Source organism: Coturnix japonica, chromosome 1, assembly GCF_001577835.2.
Source record: "Coturnix japonica isolate 7356 chromosome 1, Coturnix japonica 2.1, whole genome shotgun sequence".
Lineage (NCBI taxonomy): Eukaryota > Metazoa > Chordata > Aves > Galliformes > Phasianidae > Coturnix > Coturnix japonica.
The window spans coordinates 55,244,181-55,263,848 of record NC_029516.1 but is presented as its reverse complement, the minus strand read 5'-3'; the positions used below and the strand labels follow the sequence as shown (position 1 = coordinate 55,263,848).

The following is a 19,668-nucleotide window of genomic DNA, read 5'->3' as shown; positions in this document are numbered from 1 at the left end:
AGGTAATTATAAAATAAATTCTACTTGAGACTGCTATCAAAGTGTCCAGTACCTTCCAGAAACGTGCCTTAACCACTAAGATGTACGTCTGCTTGTCTTGCTTCTTGGCTGTGGGGTGGATGTGGTCTGAAAACTCATTTTCTATAAATACATATTTTTCTCGTGGTGCTTTTATTACTGAAGATAAGATGAAAAGTGTTTGTTTTGCACATCTCCTGAAGCCTGCCCACAGACGTGTTATTGCAGGATAAGCTTCAATGGGAATTTCTGGTTTCTCTGTGCTAAATGCTGGCCTTCATGTTGCCAGCTCATGGCTCTGGGAAAGGGAAAGGGAAAGGGAAGGGAAGAGAAAGGAAAGAAGGAGTGACTTGCCATATTCTACCTGGTGATGAAAGCACAGCTCTGACAGCTTCTGTGGAGCCTTTGTTGTATCTTAAATTTGCATGTGAGCTTTCGCTACAGATAGCTTTTGCCTATCGTATGCCAAAGGTAGTACTAGCTGCTACACTGGATTGATGGCAGGGACTGATTTTTCTCTCAGCCTTTGCTTTTGTTTGTCAGGTCCATCTAGTCTACAGCTGGGAGAACATATTGCATTCATGTAGCATCAATTTCTCTTATGTATTTTTCCCTTTCCAGGAGCAATTGAGCGGTGCTCATACATCAAGTACCACTACTCCTCAGCGACCATTCCCAAGAACCTCACCTACAACATCACCAAGACAATCCGCCAGGATGAGTGGCATGCCTTGCGTAAGTGTTGCTGGCTTTCTTCTCCATTTTCCTCACGTACAGACTAAAGGAGGTACTCGCTAATAAACGAGAATGGAGAAATTGACAGACAACTCAGTTAGAGTTGTGTTCTCACATACAGTTAGTCTTTATAGCAGATGGATCAATTTGTACTTAAGACCTACATGGCTGCTTCTGCTGCTGAATAGAAATTCTGCTGAGGCATGAAGAAGTGGTGGCGGGGAAGAGATCTTTATGCGCAGAGATTAATATGTAGTTAAATATGAAAATGCATAACAAGATCAATGCCCTATTTTTTAAATTTAGTAGAACGTTTGGTATGTAAGTATATTTTCCTGCGTTTCATGCTGCTGCTGAGATTCCTGCTTCCAGCAGAATTCATTGCTAGCTTTTACTGTAGAACATGTTCTGGTGCCTGCAGCTCCTGGTAAGTGTAGCATCACTCTCCTCTGAAGATGCAGAAAGAGATGCTTCACCCTTAAAGGCACAGGGAAGGAGGTTTTAGCCATTAGTGATAACAGTAGCTGGTGGTCATCAACTTGTAATATTTGCTTAAGTAACAAAATCTGACAGAGATGGAGCTGCCTTGAGTTGTATGGAGGTCCATTAAGCTTTTTACTCATTTTGGAGTTGGAAAATGACTTACACAAACAAAATAGAAGAGGCAGGATTTTGCAAAGAAGGATAGCACTGCAGCTTCCTTTTGCTATTGTGCAGTCATGGTTACTGATGAATGTCTGTCCAGAGTTCCTCTGTCAGAAGGTAATTGAAAGCAACAAGTCCAAACTGTCTGAGAAATACGTTAGAACTCTGGTGTTTCCAGGGCTTTCAGTACCTGTTTCACTCTTACCTTATGGAGCTGATGCTCTGGGAAGATGCTTTTAAGCTTTGGGAAGGAGAAGCTGTTGTGATACCATTCATTCCTTGAATTGTTAAGATAAAACCTGGTTTCTGTTGGTGCTTATACACCCACCTGGTGAAACCTGATAAAGCATTAAAGTAGTTCCAGAGGAACCTGCTGGGCTCCTTTATTATTATTATTATTTTTAGCATCTGTGGATAAATACTTAATTTTATTTTGATATGATGAGGAAAAGGAATACTGAATTCCTGCCTCTCCATCCCTGTAAGAGGCCAGTATTGCACAGCGTGGTGTTTGTTTGTCCCTAAAATTAGAAGTTCAGGTTGCTCAGTAACCTCTCGGGTTTTCTGCTTCTATGCCATCTCCACTGGTGTCAGTTTTAAGTTAACACTCTTTGTCTGTGTGTGCAGAAAACAAACACCCCGCTCCTTCCTGCCCCCTCAGAAAAGGACATCTTCCATTAAGTTGCAGTACAAAGAGGCTGTGGTTTATGCTCTTGGCTACGAACGTGTGCTTTTGCCATTGCTGTGAGCAACGATGGCTTTTCTGTGATTATCCTCTGGGAATCTCACTAATAACTGTAGGAATTATTGTATTAAAGAAGTTGATCTTTATTTCAGCAATGGGTTATTCTCATGCTCTTTGAATGTTTTTCCACAACTGAAGTATAATTACTAAGTGGCTGGCAATGTTAGTCCTTCAGTGTGTGCATCCCTTGATGGGATCAGCAAGTTCCTGAGCATGGTGTTGGCAGCTGACTGGAGCTTTCAGGAGTACATTTGGCAGTCTCCAAAGTGGCAGTCTATACACAGTGCTTATACTTCAACATATCCGATGTGATATGAAGCTCTTTCAGGATGAGGTTGTTTGTTTCTTTCCTAAGGAGGGTTCGCCAAGCACACGGGTGTGTGTACATATTTCTGACCCAGATTTTTGTGCTGATTCATGAGTCAGATAAGTGCAGATAGATGTAGATAGCCAAATTCATGCTTTGTGAAGACAGGGAAGGAAAAGTACCTTGTAGCTCTCTTCTCCAGGGTGGTTTAGTACAATGGTGTTTGATATATGGAGTTAGCCAGTGAAGGATCTGGAGCACATTTTGCATTCAAATTGTATGTAGAGCTTGCAATCTTATTTTATTATTTTTTTCTCTACAACGTGTTTTAAAAGATGAGCCCAATAGCAATTTTTTCAAATAACATTTAGGCCACAGGATGTTCTCCTTTTAGAAAACCTTTGTGATTGAGCAGCCACCCCTAAATCATTAAGCACCTTCAGAAAGTCCCTGTAATCTTAGTCTCTTCCTTAGTAGCAGACACAGTTTTGTATCTTTGGACTAGTTTCATCCAGGGCACAGTTAATTCAGCTCCCCACTGCTCTTCCTGAGACAGCATAAACTTTCTAAATCAGCATGACCATTATTTTCCTCTGAACAATTTCCTATTCATAATTTCTCTTTCCCTGAGTGTACAGGCAGTAAAGGAACAGACCTGTCATTCCTCATGGACTCCATATGGGTAATTTCTCAGATCCTGTAACATGAAATGGGAGAAAGGAAAAACCCAATATCCTGGTGAGACACCGGGACTAAATGGCACCTGGAGAATTTCAGGGGAACTGGAAAGGTGAAAGTGGAATACTAGTGAAAACACCACTTTCAGACTGAAACTTCTGTTGTCCTTTGATGTATCTATATTTCAGTACTGGTTGTTTTCTTTCCTTGGTGTAAGGGAAGCAAAGAATGGGCCTGGGAAGGAATTCTGTTGATTTACCTGCGTACCAGGTTGGGGTGCAGAGGAGAAAGGACTCCAGCCATGCTGAGCAGACTTTTTTCAGGCTGACCAGACAGGACTTGTGCTCCAGCAGTTTCTCTTGTGTTGTAGGGGTGGTAAATGGGCAGTTAATTTTAGGCCAAAGACCCCATGGCACCCACTGGTACAGAAAGCAGCTTTTCCTATAGTTATGCTGTCAGCTGTGCTAGAAAAACTCAGGCGAGCATCTGGACCTGAAGGAATGGTTGGACCTGACTTTATCATTTTTGATTTTGTCTTTTTTCATTCTATTTGACATTTTCAAGATGGAACCTTTGCTCCAAATTAATTGCCTATGACATCATGAGCTGGGGAAACAGGACTTCATTTCCCTGCAATCACTTCTTCTCAACTGTCTCTGGTTAAATAGGGATGGAGGGAGTAATGACTGTAGTATTGCCAACTTTCTCCTGTCAGGAGATAATGTTCATCTAATTAGACAAAAGAAGTGTCTATACAAGCTGAGAGGGAAAGGGAGAAGGGAAAGAATGCTGCATCCAACAACTTTGATCATGAATAACTGTCACTTCATGGAAGCTGACAGTGTAATGGTGTGAGTTCTCAGGTTGCCCAGAGAAGTTGTGAATGCCTCATCCCTGAAGATGTTCAAGGTCAGGTTTGATGGCCTAGTGGGTGGCAACCTGGCCCATGGCAGGGGATTGGAACTGGATGGGTTTTAAGGTCCCTTCGTGCCCAAGCCATTATTTGACTAACACAGTCACAGAATCACATTTTGACCACACCCTTATGTACAGAAATGTGGTCTAGAGTTCTGGCTTTTGAAACCCTACACCAATATCAGTGATCCTTTTAGAAATGGAGTTATAGATCATTTGAATAAGAATTTAAAAATCAGAACGGTTCCATATTTATTGGGGTATTTAATTCCATATATTTTGTTCCCATAGGTTTACTTTGTGTGCTACAAATGTGCTCATGAAACATAGGAAAAGTGGTCATGGCAGGGGTTCATGGAGCTCGTGGAGTATAGGAAAGGTACCGGAGATGGTGTGATGCATTTTCAGATCATGGAATAAGCATTCGACCAGGAAGCTTTGGCCAGGAAATGCTCTTTTAATCTTATTAAGAAACTTCAGGAAACCGTTGCCTGGTAATTTCTACCGAAGAAAGTGAAAGATGGTTTGCTTTGCAAACTGCAGTATGAACAGTGACAGTATGTATTATATTCAGTCTGACATCCTCCAGGAATCTACAGTGCTGTTCTCTAAGGCCACAGTGAGGGAGGTGTAAAGCACCCAAAGCCCATTTCAGTTTGCTCCTTGGAGTAAAACTTATATGCATCCATTCCGTGAGAGCAATTTCAGCAAGAGGAGTTGTGTAGGTAGCGGGCACCACAGGACTGTGCATTAACCTCCTCTGGTCTCAGAACTGCCCTGAGCCACGAGGCTGTTGCCTGTGGGTTACTCCAGTCTTCCTCACTGATGTGTTGTCAGGTGAAGCAGGGAAAAGGGGATTTTCCAGGACTATCTTCTCTCTAAGACAGGCAAAGAAATTTCTGCAAACAAGCAATGATGCATGTTCTTAAAGAATGAGATCTTTTTCTCTGAGAACGAGCCAGACCTCTGTGTCTTCTTCCTCTTGCATTGGTAGCTGAAACATGGCAAATGCTGCGTGATGCTCAGAGCCTCTGTATGGCAGAGCTCCCTGTAGCTTGCATTGTATCACACGAACATCTCCAGAAGGGATGAAAAATTCCTTCCTTCTCTCCAAAAGCTTTTATTTTGCTGACTCATGGAGCCAGTCATGCAAGACAGATAGCTGACTTCCAGCCTCTAATTTTTCTTTCTTTCTCACCTATCACAAGCCTGAATTTTTACTTTGGATTAAAACTGACCACACAGTAGCTGGGACTTCTGTTTGTGCCACCTCAGCCTGTCCTCCACACTGCTGGGCAAGCAGCCATTTTGTGTGCAGGAAAAAGGAACGTGTTTCGTCAGGGCAGAAAGTGGCTGAAATTGCAACAGAAACTTCTCTGCCTGCACAGCTGAGTTAGAAATTGTCATCACGCTGCTTTGGAGACAACCGTACCTCAAATAGGTGAACTTTCACTGTGAGGTCATAGGATGTGGGCTCTGAATTTAGAGCACTGACACGGGGAGATTCATTGTCAGAAAAAGAAGAACCGTGAAACTCTGTGTTAATTGAAATGATAACATTTGGCTTCTCTGCTGAAAATGGCAATAGTCCTGTGTTTGTGGTGTTCTGAAAGCCATTTGCATAAACAATGAATTGTAAATTCAAAAGTAATAGCCTGGCACGTTCTGAGAAGAGCCTGTATTGGAGGAAATGAAGGATTTCTACAGGATGTAGAGAGTGGTAGTATTTTAATTTGTACAGCTTCTTTTATGCTGAAGTCTAAGTGGGTTTTATCAGCCTTAATGGTCCAAACTTTGTAGTCTCTATGAGAATAAGGCATTCATTATTACTAGGCTTCCTCATTTAGGCCTGGGAAGCACTCAGTTATCTCCTTACTACCAGTAAAACTACTGGCAGGGGGACTGGAAGAATCTCCTTTTGTGGATGTCAGTTGTGATACTGATGGCAGAGGCAGCAATTAGTGCTCTGGAGAAGACAGTAATGTCTACACTTCTAAATTTACAGGCTTCTAAAACCCATGAAACAAGATGCTGAGATACGCACACAATCTCAGATTGTAGCTTGACAATGCATTAGTAACACCAGTAGGCTCATGGGCTTGACCCTGTCTAATGATTTTATAAACAACATTAAATATTTCATTTTTGTATCTGTATTAAGTGCTGACCCAAGAGAACTTTTGCTTTTTTTTTTTTTTTTCTTTGAGTGCTACTGAAGGTAGTGTTTGAAATAAATAGGCAGCTTCTCCTGCTGGTTTCTTCCACACTCTTAACCATACTCACTTGGGTCCCTTTCCATTCCTACCCTCCTCTACAAGGAAATGTTATTTCCTTTTTAATTAGCCACCTTAGCGCCCAGATGGAGGAACACCCTGAAATATGACACTGTCCTGCTGGTCAGTGCCATTTGGCTGAGATATGATGTCATTCCTTAATACATTGGTTATGAAGCAGGCAGGAGAGCCATCCTGGAGTTAGCCTTGCAGTAGTTGCTTGTGTGCCTGGAGGTCTGGTGTTGTTGGATCACTATAGTATTTGTCATTCTCAAAGCTATTGACCAGGTGGCAGTGACAAACCTTTTTCCACTTCTCTTTCTGCTGTAGGATTTTTTTCATATCTTGCTATTTCAAGATGAGATATAAAAATGGTCTTAGCTTTTGATGCCAAGAAAACTGTTATAAATTTGTAAGGGATTTTACTGCCTTCTGCTAGATTTCATCTTAGGCTCTGCTAATATGGCAGTGACCTTAATACCTATAGCTTTCCCATCTGCATGCTACCTTTATCTTAGAGAGAGAAGAGCAGAGGAGTACAAAGGAGTCTATATAACTCCCCATCCTACATTGTGATAGGGGTGTCTGAGTACGAAAGACAGGCAGGAGCTGAGAAGGGAGAAGATTAAGACAAGTAAAGGGGAAAAAAATCACCTGGACTGATGAGCTAGGACAGGTGAGACAAGGAATTATTGGATATAGGGACTAGGATAAGATCTGGGATGGTATAAGGGGAGATGTAGAAATGGGCAACAGTGGGGTTAGGAAATGAGCAGGGAAGGAGACTCTCTGAAGCATTACACAAAGTGCACAGGAGTCTATTCAGTTCACCACCAAACCATCCAGACAGTTCTTTACCCAGCCATGAGTGTACCTGTCCAAGCTGTAGGCTGCCAGCTTCTCCAGGAGAATACTGTGGGAGACAGTGCCAAAGGCTTTGCTGAAGTCTAGATAGACTGTGTCAACAGCCTTTCCCTCATCCAGCAGATGGGTCACTCAATGACAGGAGGAGATCAGGTTGGTCAAGCAAGACCTGCCTTTCATGAACCCATGCTGGCTGGGCCTGATCCCCTAGTTGCCCTACATTTGCCTTGTGATCTCCCTCAAGATGATAGTAAAAAAAGGGATAGTAAAAAAAAAGAATGAAATGTATTCACAATTACCTTTTTAGGTGATCTGTAATTTCATAATTTTCATTTTAGACTTGAGAATTGAAATTAATTGCTTTTTGGTGTCTAAGTAGAGATGTCTAAGAGTTGGTTTTTACAGTATTTGCCAGCTATGAGTGTCCCACAGCCTATACATCAGACTTCAGACGGTCACCCAACTCATGCTGGGATTAGAGAAAATGAGGAGAACATGATTAGGGACTGCATCTAAAGAGATTTCTTAAATGAATTGGCCTATTGTCACCAAGACTTCTGGGGTAAGCATAGAGGAAAACACTCGTGAGTAAGGGAGCAGGAGCTGTATGTCAGCCGACTGATCTCAGCACCTACCACTCTTAATTACAGCATTGCATGGGTTCCCAGCTTTCACACTGCCCCTTTTGAAGGGGTCACAGCTTTCATTTGCTAGCTGTGGTATGTTTGATACTGCAGCTTTCAGAATTTTTTGATATTTTTTGTTTGGTTTTGTTATATTTGTACATACAGGCACTTGAATTCACCTTGGCTTGCATGGTGTTTTATGTTGCCTCCTGTTGTTATGTTGGAAAAAGGAAGGCATGTTTTTATCTCTGTCATAGAAAAGAGTTGCGGGGTACTTTAGGAGCTGTTCTGAATGCAAGGAAGTTGAGAGAAAACCCCCTCCAGCCTTGTGACTTTTGCAGAGGAGCATTAGAGACATTTTGCTTGTTGCGGTGTGGAAATGTTGACAGGTAAAACATACCACTGCTAATCATTTCCAGTCATTCAGCCAGTCAAAATACAGCTTTATTAATATGCATGCAGTGAGCTCTGTTTCCCTTCTTTCCCTCTTGAGAGAGACAGAGGGGGAGAGATGGGTGTTTTTCTATGTCTCTTGGCTAATCAAGAATGATGCCTTGCACATTCTTAGGGTGAGAACACAGGAAAGAACAAACAGGGCGATCTAATGGGTCTTTTCCATCTCTGACTTCTATAATTTTTGATTTATATACCGATTTAATGCCTGGTTTATGATGATTTATATCCTGGTTTATTTATACCCCAGTTTGGTGCCCCACCCCACACTGTTAGCAAGATGAAAGCCAGCCAGTGAAATATTTCAAGGTGATTACATGCCACACGCCACACACAGGGTTAGTAATGAGGAGTAAGTGCTTCCTTGCACCAGTGCAAGGAGAAAGACTTAAGTGGAACATTTTGGAAATTACATTGTTGTGATTTGTTTGTGAAGCCATACACCATCCACAGGGGAACATCGCAGCAGCCAGCATGAAATAGATGCCAACAAACTTGGAATCAAACAACCTGGCTTTGACCCTGACAGAAGCTTCAGGCTGAAACATGGAGGTGATTTTTATATGGTGATAGCTTCTAGGCAGTGGTTGCCAGTTTAATTACTGTTTTTCAGTGATGCTCTTTATACACTGGATTATGGAATAGACCTGATTCTCATGTACAACCAGGGCACTGTCCTACTTTTTAATTTAAAAGGTCTAAAATGTGTGAATATTGATGTATGAAAACTTATGCAGCTTTATGTTCTTAGACTCCCCTACCATTAACTGAGCCCCGAGTACAGCCACATTGTTAGGGCTGAATTAAGTCATGTCCCAGGAAGACTGGAGGAAGCTGAAGGATTTCTCAGGGCCCATCCTAGGACTCCCTAATTGGGTGGGTGAATCACGGTTTAGCCACTGAAATTATTCTCTGCCCGCCTCCAGGAACTGACTGTGCAGTTGGTAAGGGAAAGGGAAATCAGGAATATAAATCAACTGCAGGTATCTCCTGTGGGACTTCAGAGTTCCATCTCTCAAATCTCATGTGACTGCTCAGGATGTAGGTTGTGTTTAATGGAGCATGAGTCTGTGTGTCCCTCTGCATCACTGGAATTATGACAGCTAATTTGAGTATCTGTCAGTGGTGTGTCGGATTGATCAATATCTTTCATAAATACAAACTCTATCATTTCTACCTCCGAATCTGTCTTTTCTGGCTTGCCCTTTGCATCCCTGTTCGTTTTCTTGTTGCTTATATTTTTTATAATTCTTTTTCTCCCCAAACTTGATTCTCACCTAGATGTACTGAGAAGGAAATCAATGGAAGAATATCACTTACTGACATAAGAGGGACTTCTTTGTCGTACACAACAATGGCTGTAAATAATTCAGCAGTGTCCACATCTTTCCTTTCTCCCCATAAGACTGGGTTTATTAACATTTTATGGGAGGGGACATGGAGGTGGCTGAATAACTGTTTTATCTGATAAAATCTTTATTAATGCATTAGCTCTGTACTGGCTGCTCTTCACTCATCATAGGCACATCCTAAGTCAGTTTTCCTCTTATAGAATCCATTCTACAGTATGTTACAATTACAGATGTGAGAAAAGTGTAATGCTGTCCCTTACAGCTATCATGCTTGACTGTGGTGCTATGAGAAGAAAAGGGTTAAACTGCAAAATCTTTTTGCCAGTGTTGGGAAGAAGTCAGCAGTGGCACAAATCCATATGCACAAAGACGCTAATCAGAAGAGACTAATGGGCAGGGTACAAAGAGTTTGGATTTGCTTATATTCATACCAGAAGAATAATTCCACTAGACATTTGGAGATGTAAAAACAAGTGAAATCAACATCTGGGTGGGAAGTACTCCATGGAGTTTTCAGAAAAGAAAAAGTGCTCTTTTATATTTAGACCTTTTGATATTTTGGCCTTGAATCAGTGCAAGTAAATGGTTTTTAGAATTACATATTCATGGTGTTAGTGGTGCTGCTGGCTGTGTGGTGCCCCTTCCATCCCAGCATCCTGAAACACCTGGGAAAGGCTTTTCACTCAATATCCTTATGACATAAACAGGGTGCAGAAAGAGGAACACAGCCCAGTACACCCATTTCACATGTAGGAAAAGAGAGTTTACAGGGAAGTTAATTGACCTGCTAAATGTCATGCAGAGAGTGAGTGGGAGAGCCAGAAACAGAGCTCAGGTCTCCGACCTCCCACTGCTGTAAGTGCTAGACAACCCTGCCTCCTGTAGTGCCAGAGTTCAGTCTGCCTAGCTCTCAGAAAAGACCATTGCAAAGTTCTGTACTGGGGAAAAAATATTTTTACCTAAAGGTAGGTAGAAATAATACTTGCTACATGAAAGCTTAGTGATCCAAACCAGAAGCCATTAATACATTAATGATGATTTTTCTCTTAGAAATAATGGCCTGCAAAATAAATTAATAAATAAATAATAATAAATGCCTTCAGAGGCTAGAAGTGAGTTAAGGAATAGGAAATGGGTTCCTCAGCACCTTCTAAAAACAAGGTCTTCAGAGATGTCTGAGAGTGAACAACTAGAACCTATAATTTCAAAAATTATCTTCCTTAGCATATGTGTAGGTGCTGATGAATGTTATGTCGTGCATGAATTGGACTTTAAACCAGTGTCCTCACTGATTGTCATGACAACTGATGTGCACAGCAAGAATAACGTACTTGTAGTCAGTCTCTTACCTGCAAGTAATCTTCAATGTCATTTTATTTGAGAAGTCATCAAATGAGTATGCTTAGAGAAATGATACTTGTAATCAGTCTTATTACAGAGCCATGAAATAATCTGGAAGAAGAAATGCATACTGAATAGAAAACTGCAGGCAACTAATTTCAAAATGACCCTTCAGATGTGTCCTGGGGAGAATCTATCATGTGTGGCAAATCTCCACAGCCAGCAGAGCTGCCACAGCCAGCTCAGCACCTCATCCCAAAACAACACAGGTGAGGAATCAGGTACTTGACAAGTGTGGTCCTTCACCACCATTACCAGCTGGGAGCCATCCTCTGCCAGCTTGTTTTAGAGCTGCCTGTGACTTGCTCCCAATGTAAACCTAAGTTGAGGTGTTCTTTTGCTTCTTTCAGAAGTGTCTTCATACCTTGAGGAGCTCAACATATCAGGAACTACGTGACAGTTTCTGAAGATGCATTTTATTGCTATCAGAATAAAAGCAATGTTCATTATTTGGTCAACAAGCCTCAGCACCTGTGTTTAACCCTTCACTGGAGCACTATCCCTCCGTACTCTCTTCAGTTGAAGTGGAAAAGTCTGTCTTGGCATCATTTCCAGGGACAAAAGAATTTTCATGCAAAAGAAGTTGAGAATTTCATTTCAAGAAGCAGATATTTCATATAAAAGCCTTTTGAAGCAAGGAACGGGCAGGGAAGCCTAAAAAGCTACATAATGTGGCAGTTGGATTCCTTCTTGGAAAAGTCCTTCCAAAGTTTTCTAGGAGGAACCAGTGGTTCTGTAAAGAGCTGAATTGACAGCTCTGCTAAGCTAAACTCTTTGATGGACCGAGGATAGCATAGGCAGCGGCACCTATGTGATGTATAGGTGGTTTAGATCAGTTGATGTCTCTCTTTGGCTTCTATTTCATAGGTTTCTCTGATTAATGATGTTGGCCTCAGCTTTCCACAGGCAGGCATCTCCTACAAAAGCAAGAGAACAGAATTTCAGAGGTAAATGAATCCCCATTTTATAGCAGTCAGAGGACGACAAGTGTAATTTAAAGATATTCTTTTCTTTATCACTATTGGAGGAGACTCAGTATTTCACTGGCCAGGAAAGAGAACATTTGTCATCAGCCTGTTGGGTTTGTGATGAGTTTTCACTTTCTTTTCTCTAGAGTTGATCTGAACTGAAGAGTTGATCTGTTGCTGTATCAAAATAGTGCTTAGGTGGCTTTGTTAGTGTCTGTAAGAAAAAGGTCTGGAAGCCAGGTTGTAGAAAAGCAAACAAAAAACCCTGCATGTGAGGAGTAAGAGACATTGAGAACCAACTGTGAACACTGTTGTAGGGTCCAAGACCCCGTAGTGAGCTCTGGGAGGCCACTAAACCTGGTGGTGCTGTCTCCAGGAGGGAGTCTCATTAGCTGAAGGGATTTCACCCAGAGCAGGGGGCCAGGGAGAGCTAATCCCTGGGTGATGTATTGCCTATAGGAACCCAGGCTTGGCTGTGAAGTTGGCAGAAGGAGCTTCAGTCAAAGAGGATGTAGGTAGGATGCTGACATGGCTCCAGGTTATCTACAAGCAGCTCTGGCCCACACAGCAGTCTCATCTTGGCAGGGCTGGGGGAGGTGGTTTGGGGCAGAATACCACCAGCTTTGACAGCTGTCTTCTTCACTCTGTGATGTTGATGGAAAGAGAAAGACATCTGGTGGGTGGCTGTTTGGTGGCATGATTGACAGCTGGAGGAAAACTGCTTCTCTCCAAGTCTCATTCCTGTATTGTAATCATGAGCAGGGAAAACACTCCTAGGTGTAGAAGCAGGACTCCTGCAGCCTTGGAGGAGAGCAGTAAGTGGGGAGATGAACTTCAATGATTGGGGTACTGGTGGGCTCTTCTCTCCCAAAAGTGAGGTGGGGTTAGATCTTAGCGGTGCCTTTTCAGAACACGAATAAGGATGATGAAGTAATGTGTGTAAGCAGCTGGGGAAAAGCAAAAATAGAGAACAAAATAGTGGGAAACTGCTGAGGGAAATAAAGACATGATGTTTAGATGCTCTTCTGTATGTACAGAGGACCTCTCTGTTTGTTAGGCATCAATACTGATGCATTAGATTCATGTAGAAATAAGACAAATTTTTGGTACAACTGTGAAAATAACCAGAAGCTGGTACCTCCACCACCTCTCTTTTTTTTTTTTTTTGCAGCAAAGTCTGGTAGAGAATGAGATTGGTGTGAGTTTGCCATCGCTCTCTCATTACTTTAATTTACTTTTCAGTCTGTGTGTGTCAAGCTCTTGGCACAACCCTGATAAGCAACAGAAAGGTTGAGCAAACAAAGCGAGCGTTTCCCTGGATCAATAGAGATCAATGTCTTCATTTTGAGTGAATGACAAAAGAAAAACAGCAATTAAAAGTATGTTTGTTGATAGTTAGTGGGTAGCTCCCAAAACTGAAGTACACACAGGAGATGCCTTGTATGTCGTTTTATTATTTACTTGTGGTCCATGTCATTGGCTGCGCTGCCCAACAGCTTTGGGCATATGTATGTTTTAGACCTCAGCATCCTGAGCAGAGTTGCATGATATAAGGAAGGGACCATTTTCTGCACATTGGTACCAGGTCCCATGCAGTAGCTATCCATTAAGACATCACCTTTGATGAACTGATTTATGCAAGTCAAGGGCCGGGATGATCAGTTTGTTAGTGTGCTGTTAGATCATTCAGTCTGGTTTGGGCATAGCTATGCCAGTGCACTAAACCCCTGACAGCTTTTTGTTCAGGGCAGAGCTTGTAGGCAGCTTAACTGCACAAAATATGCGTGAGTACACACTGCTGTCAAGAAAATAGCTCTACGTAGCACACTGAGTTGTAACAACACAATTGTAGGTGCAAGTTTGTGGGGCTGCTGCCTATACCCATCTTGTATCTATCTGTACCTGAATATCTGAGCTATACAACAGGTGGCACAGGAAAGTAAGCAATGTTGGTGAAATATTGCTGCTGGAAAATATCAATAGCTGTTGCTTGACTCTTTTCAGGAAGGAGTGGAAAACTGATTTTCAGTTGTCCTGAATTCAGTGTGTTGTTTTGTTTCTCTTGCTACAAAGCTGGCATCATCAATAAAAGTAAATGAGACGCGGTTGGATGTGACCGTTCTGGTGGGCCTCTGGTGTGAATGAGCCGGCAGGAGGAACAGAACATTGGCTCTTGCAGAAAGATGAGTTTTCTCTGTCTGGGAGAGGGAGGGATGAAATAATGTATTGCTTCTGAAAATGAGAGACTTGACAGCACTGGCTAAAACCAGGCATACTGCAGGCAAGTACCGGGCAGTCTTCCCAGTTACAGCCACGGCAATGTGCTTAATCACCGTGTGCAAACTGTTGGAGCAGGAGCTGATCCTTTGTTGGTGCAGTTCACTCTTGACTTCAGACAGCTCTGCCACTGTACCTTGAGCCTTCCCCACAGTACTGCCCTGCTCTCCTTGAAATGCAGTGGAATTGTGGCTGTGGCCATGCAGGTCTGCTCACAGGGCCACCAGTCACACAGAATGCAGGCTGTTAGATCCCGCGGGCTGCCATCCATCTGTGGGGTAGGTGTTCAGCTCATCTTCACACAGTCCATAGGTCCCCGGCTTTATCCAGCCCTCAGTTTTGGAACCGAGAGGCCACGTGAGTCACTTAATGCTTCTCAACAGATAACTCTGTGAGGAGTACTTCTGCCCCTGATGTAAGCGTGCTGTAACTGGTGCTGACAGAAATGGCCGCAAGCACTTGTTGCGCCAGCAGCTTTCATCAAAGGGCACGAGCCCTCTGGAGGGACTAGTCAGCTCTTATTCAGCTGAGGAGCAGGAGAAACAGAGGTAACGCAGACTCAGTAATTTGGGCTTTCTGCTGGCTGAAGCCACTCAAACTGCCTGAGGAGAACACACAGGGCAAACAAGAAGGAGCTCCAAGCCCACAGCCACCCTCCTGCAAAGCCTGAGCTGGTGCGGCTGTCCCAGCTCTGCAAAGGCCTCTGTTCCCTCACAGGGGAAACAGCAAGGGGTGGGCTGGGAAAAGGTGCCAGCAAACACAGAAGGGAAAAGAAAATAGGGAAAATTTCATGTTGAATGTATTCATCACTAGCTATTCTAGGGTCAGTTGTTGGCTTTTTAATGTATTAAATGAGGTGTTATTTTTAGATTTCCAAATTCATGCATGGAAATTATTCTCCAGTGTTTCTGCTTTTATCCTGTGTGTGTATATATATATATATATACAAACAAGAAACCAGCAAGAAAAGCTCTCATTTGATAGCACATTTGTTACATTGTTATGGTGTGATTTCTTTTATCCTTTCTTTTCCCTACTAAAAAAAATAAAATAAAAAATTGCCCCTTCTCGCTTCCTCATCTTGGCTAATGTTACTGGAGAGGCAGCAAAAAACAACTGCTTTCTGTTTGCACTTGTTGCTTGACTGCTTGGTTTAGAGTTATGGGGAAGTGCTGGTGGGTTAAAAAGAGGTTTAGCAGGCAACCCACCCACCTCCTTGTGATTTTTCTTCAAAGGAGGGTCTGACAAAGAAGAGTAGTTCCGTTCCAGATTCGCTGAGTTCAAAGCAAGTGCCCTACAGATACGATGCTGTGATTAATCCTCAGAACTGGCATACAAAGCTTACACTATGCCATTGCTACTAATGCTAATGGGAGTCAGGCAGCTTACTCCCTGCACACTGCTTTAAAGAGTAATAATTTACCCAGAAGAGTCTTGAGGCAAGAGAAGTGAGAGTCATATATTAATTCTTTTGTAAATCCTTCTGTCTATGGGGTTGGCGTTGCTTTCCATCCCGTTCTAAGTCATGGCATTTTGGTGAGCCCTAGGACTCAAAATGGGAAGGCAGGCTGGTCTTTTTTCCATGTCCTTCAACTCTTGGGTGCCAAGCAGCTGAATGTGGCAGAATTCCGGGCTGCATTTATGGAGGAGACAAAACTTCACATGCATGTTTTCCGTCCTCTTTTGCATGTGCAAAATGAGTGGTTGTGGAGGAAAATCGCAATCTCCAGGCAGCCATCAGAATGCATACTGAGAAAGCTGCCCTGGTAGCTTTGATAGGATGCAAATCTGTATTTGGAGCACGGTTTTGATCTCAGTAAGAAGTTTATTTCTAAAAGCATGTTCTTTTCCAGAGGACATAATTTGGGGTACCTGGTTTTTTACGATGTCTGACAAGCAGTAAGCTTTAAAGTGCCTGGTAGGCAGTGGGAGAGGGCTCAGCAGTCTGAAGAAGACTGTCAGTAGCTGCCTATAGTTATGCGCAGCTATACCTGTAAGTCTGCATTACAAAACTTTGGATCCCTTCAGAAGTGATACTTGATCTCACAGCTCTATCTCGAGTACCAGCCTGGGGAGACAGTCATTCTGTAGCAAGAATTCCCTTTTCCTCCCATCTTCCAATATATTCCCAAATCATTTTTAAATATCCAGTAACCCCTATGCATAGCCCTATTGTTTCTCTTTGTAGCCATGATTTCCTGGCTGATTTCTCTTTGCCTAATGTGTTTTGCTGTTTCAAGGCTGGTGGCAGGTACCTCTTGATGTTTTTGTGTCATTTGAACAGTGGGATCTCTCAGGCACTTGGGTTCACCTCCCGCCCCATCTCTACCTCTGATGATGGTCAAAGGGTAGAGAAGAGATTGTTTCTTTTGCTCTGAGAGCTGAGCAATGGCAAGCTGACTTCTCAGCAGGGTGAGTAGGTGAAGAGCTACAGGTGATTCTCAGCATGAGTCACTTAAACTCCCAGTTAGAGCTGGGCAGGTAACACTCAGCTAAAAGCTCATCATCCGTTCTTTGCTGGCCTATCTCACAGAGGGATGTGGGGAACCACCTGGGGTTGTCCTCAGTGGTGCTGGCAGGGGGCTTGAGGGCAGTGTTTGCTGCTGGAGCCAGCACCAGCTTTGAGCGTGTGTTGGAGGGCTCACAGACATCGATATTTTGTGTTGGGCTGTACAACTTCTGTCTCCACTCCCTGTTTTTCCAGCCTGAAACAGCCTCTTTCAGACCCCCGTGGTTACAGGCACAGGCCAGTTTAGGATTTTGAAGTGGGTTAGTAGTGCAGAACTCTGGGGTGGCTCCAAATGTAACGTGATTATAGTGCAGGCAAAGTTCAGACAATATGCTCTTCAACATCCTGAGTTTAAATCATTGTTTTCTATGCCTGAGCAAGATGTTTGGCAGTGTCGTCATTAAGTCATCCATAACTGTATAAAAATGTACTTCTTGTTTTGCTTTTAAATCAGAGAACATTAGAAAAATCCACAGTAATCCAGAATTTTTAGATAAATATGACTGCTTATTTTCGGAAATCACAGTAGACAAAACACAGGAAAACCACCTTGTCTTTCAGGAAGAAGCTGAGAACTGGATGTACACAAGAATAGCACATACTTGGAATTAGTTGATTTTAAATGCTTATATGTTTAAAAAGAAGCAATATTGGTTATTTGTCCCTTTCTCTGTGCCTTATTGTAACTGGTACTCTGTTTCCCCCAAATCACTGGCTTCTAATCTGTAGCAATTGAAGAAACTAATGTTCTTTTATAAAATGCACTTAACTCCCTATTACAATTAGTATTTACCAAGGAAAAGTTGTAGTAGGCAGGTACTGAAATCCTGCTTCTAAACAGCCATTGTGAATCAGTCAGTGTCTATTGAGTTGTCTGCTTCCCATCAGCCCTGCTGCTCTGTTTTATGGGCTCCCTCTCTCTGGTGTCCAGACATTTACCCTTTAGGTAGGGGTGATTTTTTATGGCATGTATTCTCCTATGACAGACTGAGTCAGCAATTTGCTGTGCTGTGGAGGCACCAGCCCCAGAGTGTCTCCCAGGCCCTGGCTGAGGCTGGGCAGGCACCATTGTGGCAGCCCTGCGTCATCCATGTCTGGGCCCAACTTGAGAAGGACTTGGGGCATAACTTTCTTCAGGCCAAGTTTCAGAACTCACCTGTGGCAGGTTTATTCTCAGGTAGTCCTCTTCAGACCACAAACCCTACGGAGAGGATGGGAGAGCCAGCCATGGTCTGAATGTGAATGCCTTGCAAATTATTTATTGGGTGGGAGAGCTCACAAACCTCAGTTTTAAAGGTGCATTAATTTCAGAGAGAGCTTTTAACATGTGCTTTTTGCACATTCTTAACAACAGGAAGGTTACATGCACAATGGAATTATTTTTTGTATTATTTTGGTGTCATTTCCTTAACCTTGTACTAGTTTTATCAGAGGGATACCTTTCTTACATTCTACTTAGAAAAGAGGAGAAAATAACTGGTTAGTTGTTATTCTGGCTGGATCACTTACAGAATAAAATTCAGACAGCTGTCATACAGTTCTCCTTATCTGAGGAACATCAGCATTATAAACAGAATGTCATTAGCATATTTATTAACAGTAGTGCATGGAGCATTTATTTATTAACAGTAATGCACAGATAGTTCCTTCTTTGTGCTTACACATCTGTTTTGATGTAGTTAATATTGAAAAGTCTGTGTTTTTCAGGCTACACTAAAAATATTGATGACAAAGATGGAGCTAAATTGCTGGTACCCTGCTTGGTGTCACCTCACCCTCCCTTAGGGATGAATAGAAGACTTCACCTCCTTAATATCCCATTAATACATGACATGGTGGATATTCTTAGCTGGTATTGATGATTGCTGTTGGTTCCTGCAAATTTCAAAACTGCTGCAGTAAACATTTAAATCAGCTTGTAAAAGCTGAAGTCAACAAATAGTTTTTCACCTCCATATTTTCCGTAGCACAAACATATACTCCCTAGTGCAAAACAAATGACATGTGCTGTGTTTTATAATTTACATCATGAGCAAATTATTTCCATAATGACTGGATTTTATTCACTGCCAAGATTAAGATGTAATGGTGCAAGCCATGCAAACAGCTCTGGTTTCAGCCATGGCTGCTCACAAATAAACAAGACTATTTCAGGCAGTAGCAGAACCCAACCGAGGAGTGAATGTGCTGATGTGGTGCCTTTGGGAAGCCCTCGGCAGCAGTGAGGTCTGGAAAAGCCGTCTGTTTCTCTCTCTGGGGAAAGAAGCAGCTGCCGCCTCCTCTGGGACTGCATCTCTCTCTGTCCTAAATAGTCTTCTTGCATTTGGCCAGTGGTGTGGTTGCTCAGGGTGCAACATGTTTCCATTAATCACTGATTGGAAGCATCTCTGTGGCAGTGTTTTCTAAGTGTTTTTCTGGGCTCTTATCATAAAAGCCTCCCCAACATGGATGAGAGCTGTTTCCCAGGTCATGGCCTTCCTTTGCATGCAATCAGAGCAAGCTATGTTATGTCTCATCCAAAGGGTGCAAGAGAAGCTCCTACAGATGATTCAGTTTTGTGGTAATTACTTCCCACTCTATCAACTTAACTGACTGTTGGGCATCTGGAGCCCATGGAGAGGAGAAGGGCTCCACTTAGAGGGAATGTAGACCCGTGTGGTGGGAATGACTGGCCTTGTCCCAGGGATCTCACCGAGAGATCATGTGCAAGGTGTAGTTTTCTGGGACTAACACTGATTTCAAATCTTTTAAAGCATGTTTGTAGGTGTCATTTAGGTATCACTTGCTGAAGTTGCCGTCTTAGGCCGAATTCATCCTTTAAGAAAGCAGGGATAGTAGAAATGAGTAGAAACTATTTAAAACTTTATTTAAAATAATCACAGCTGCCACAGGGAGCTGGAGT

The 19,668-nt window shown here is 42.6% G+C and overlaps 1 protein-coding gene across 1 annotated transcript in view; it reads left to right on the top strand.

Moving 5' to 3' along the window:
• The window catches only part of TMEM178B (transmembrane protein 178B), a 201,982-nt gene that overhangs the window by 58,242 nt on the left and 124,072 nt on the right, over positions 1-19,668 (top strand). The window contains exon 2 of the mRNA XM_015866745.2: positions 640-753. Coding sequence (XP_015722231.1) covers positions 640-753 — 114 coding nt within the window. The remainder of the gene's footprint in view (positions 1-639; positions 754-19,668) is intronic.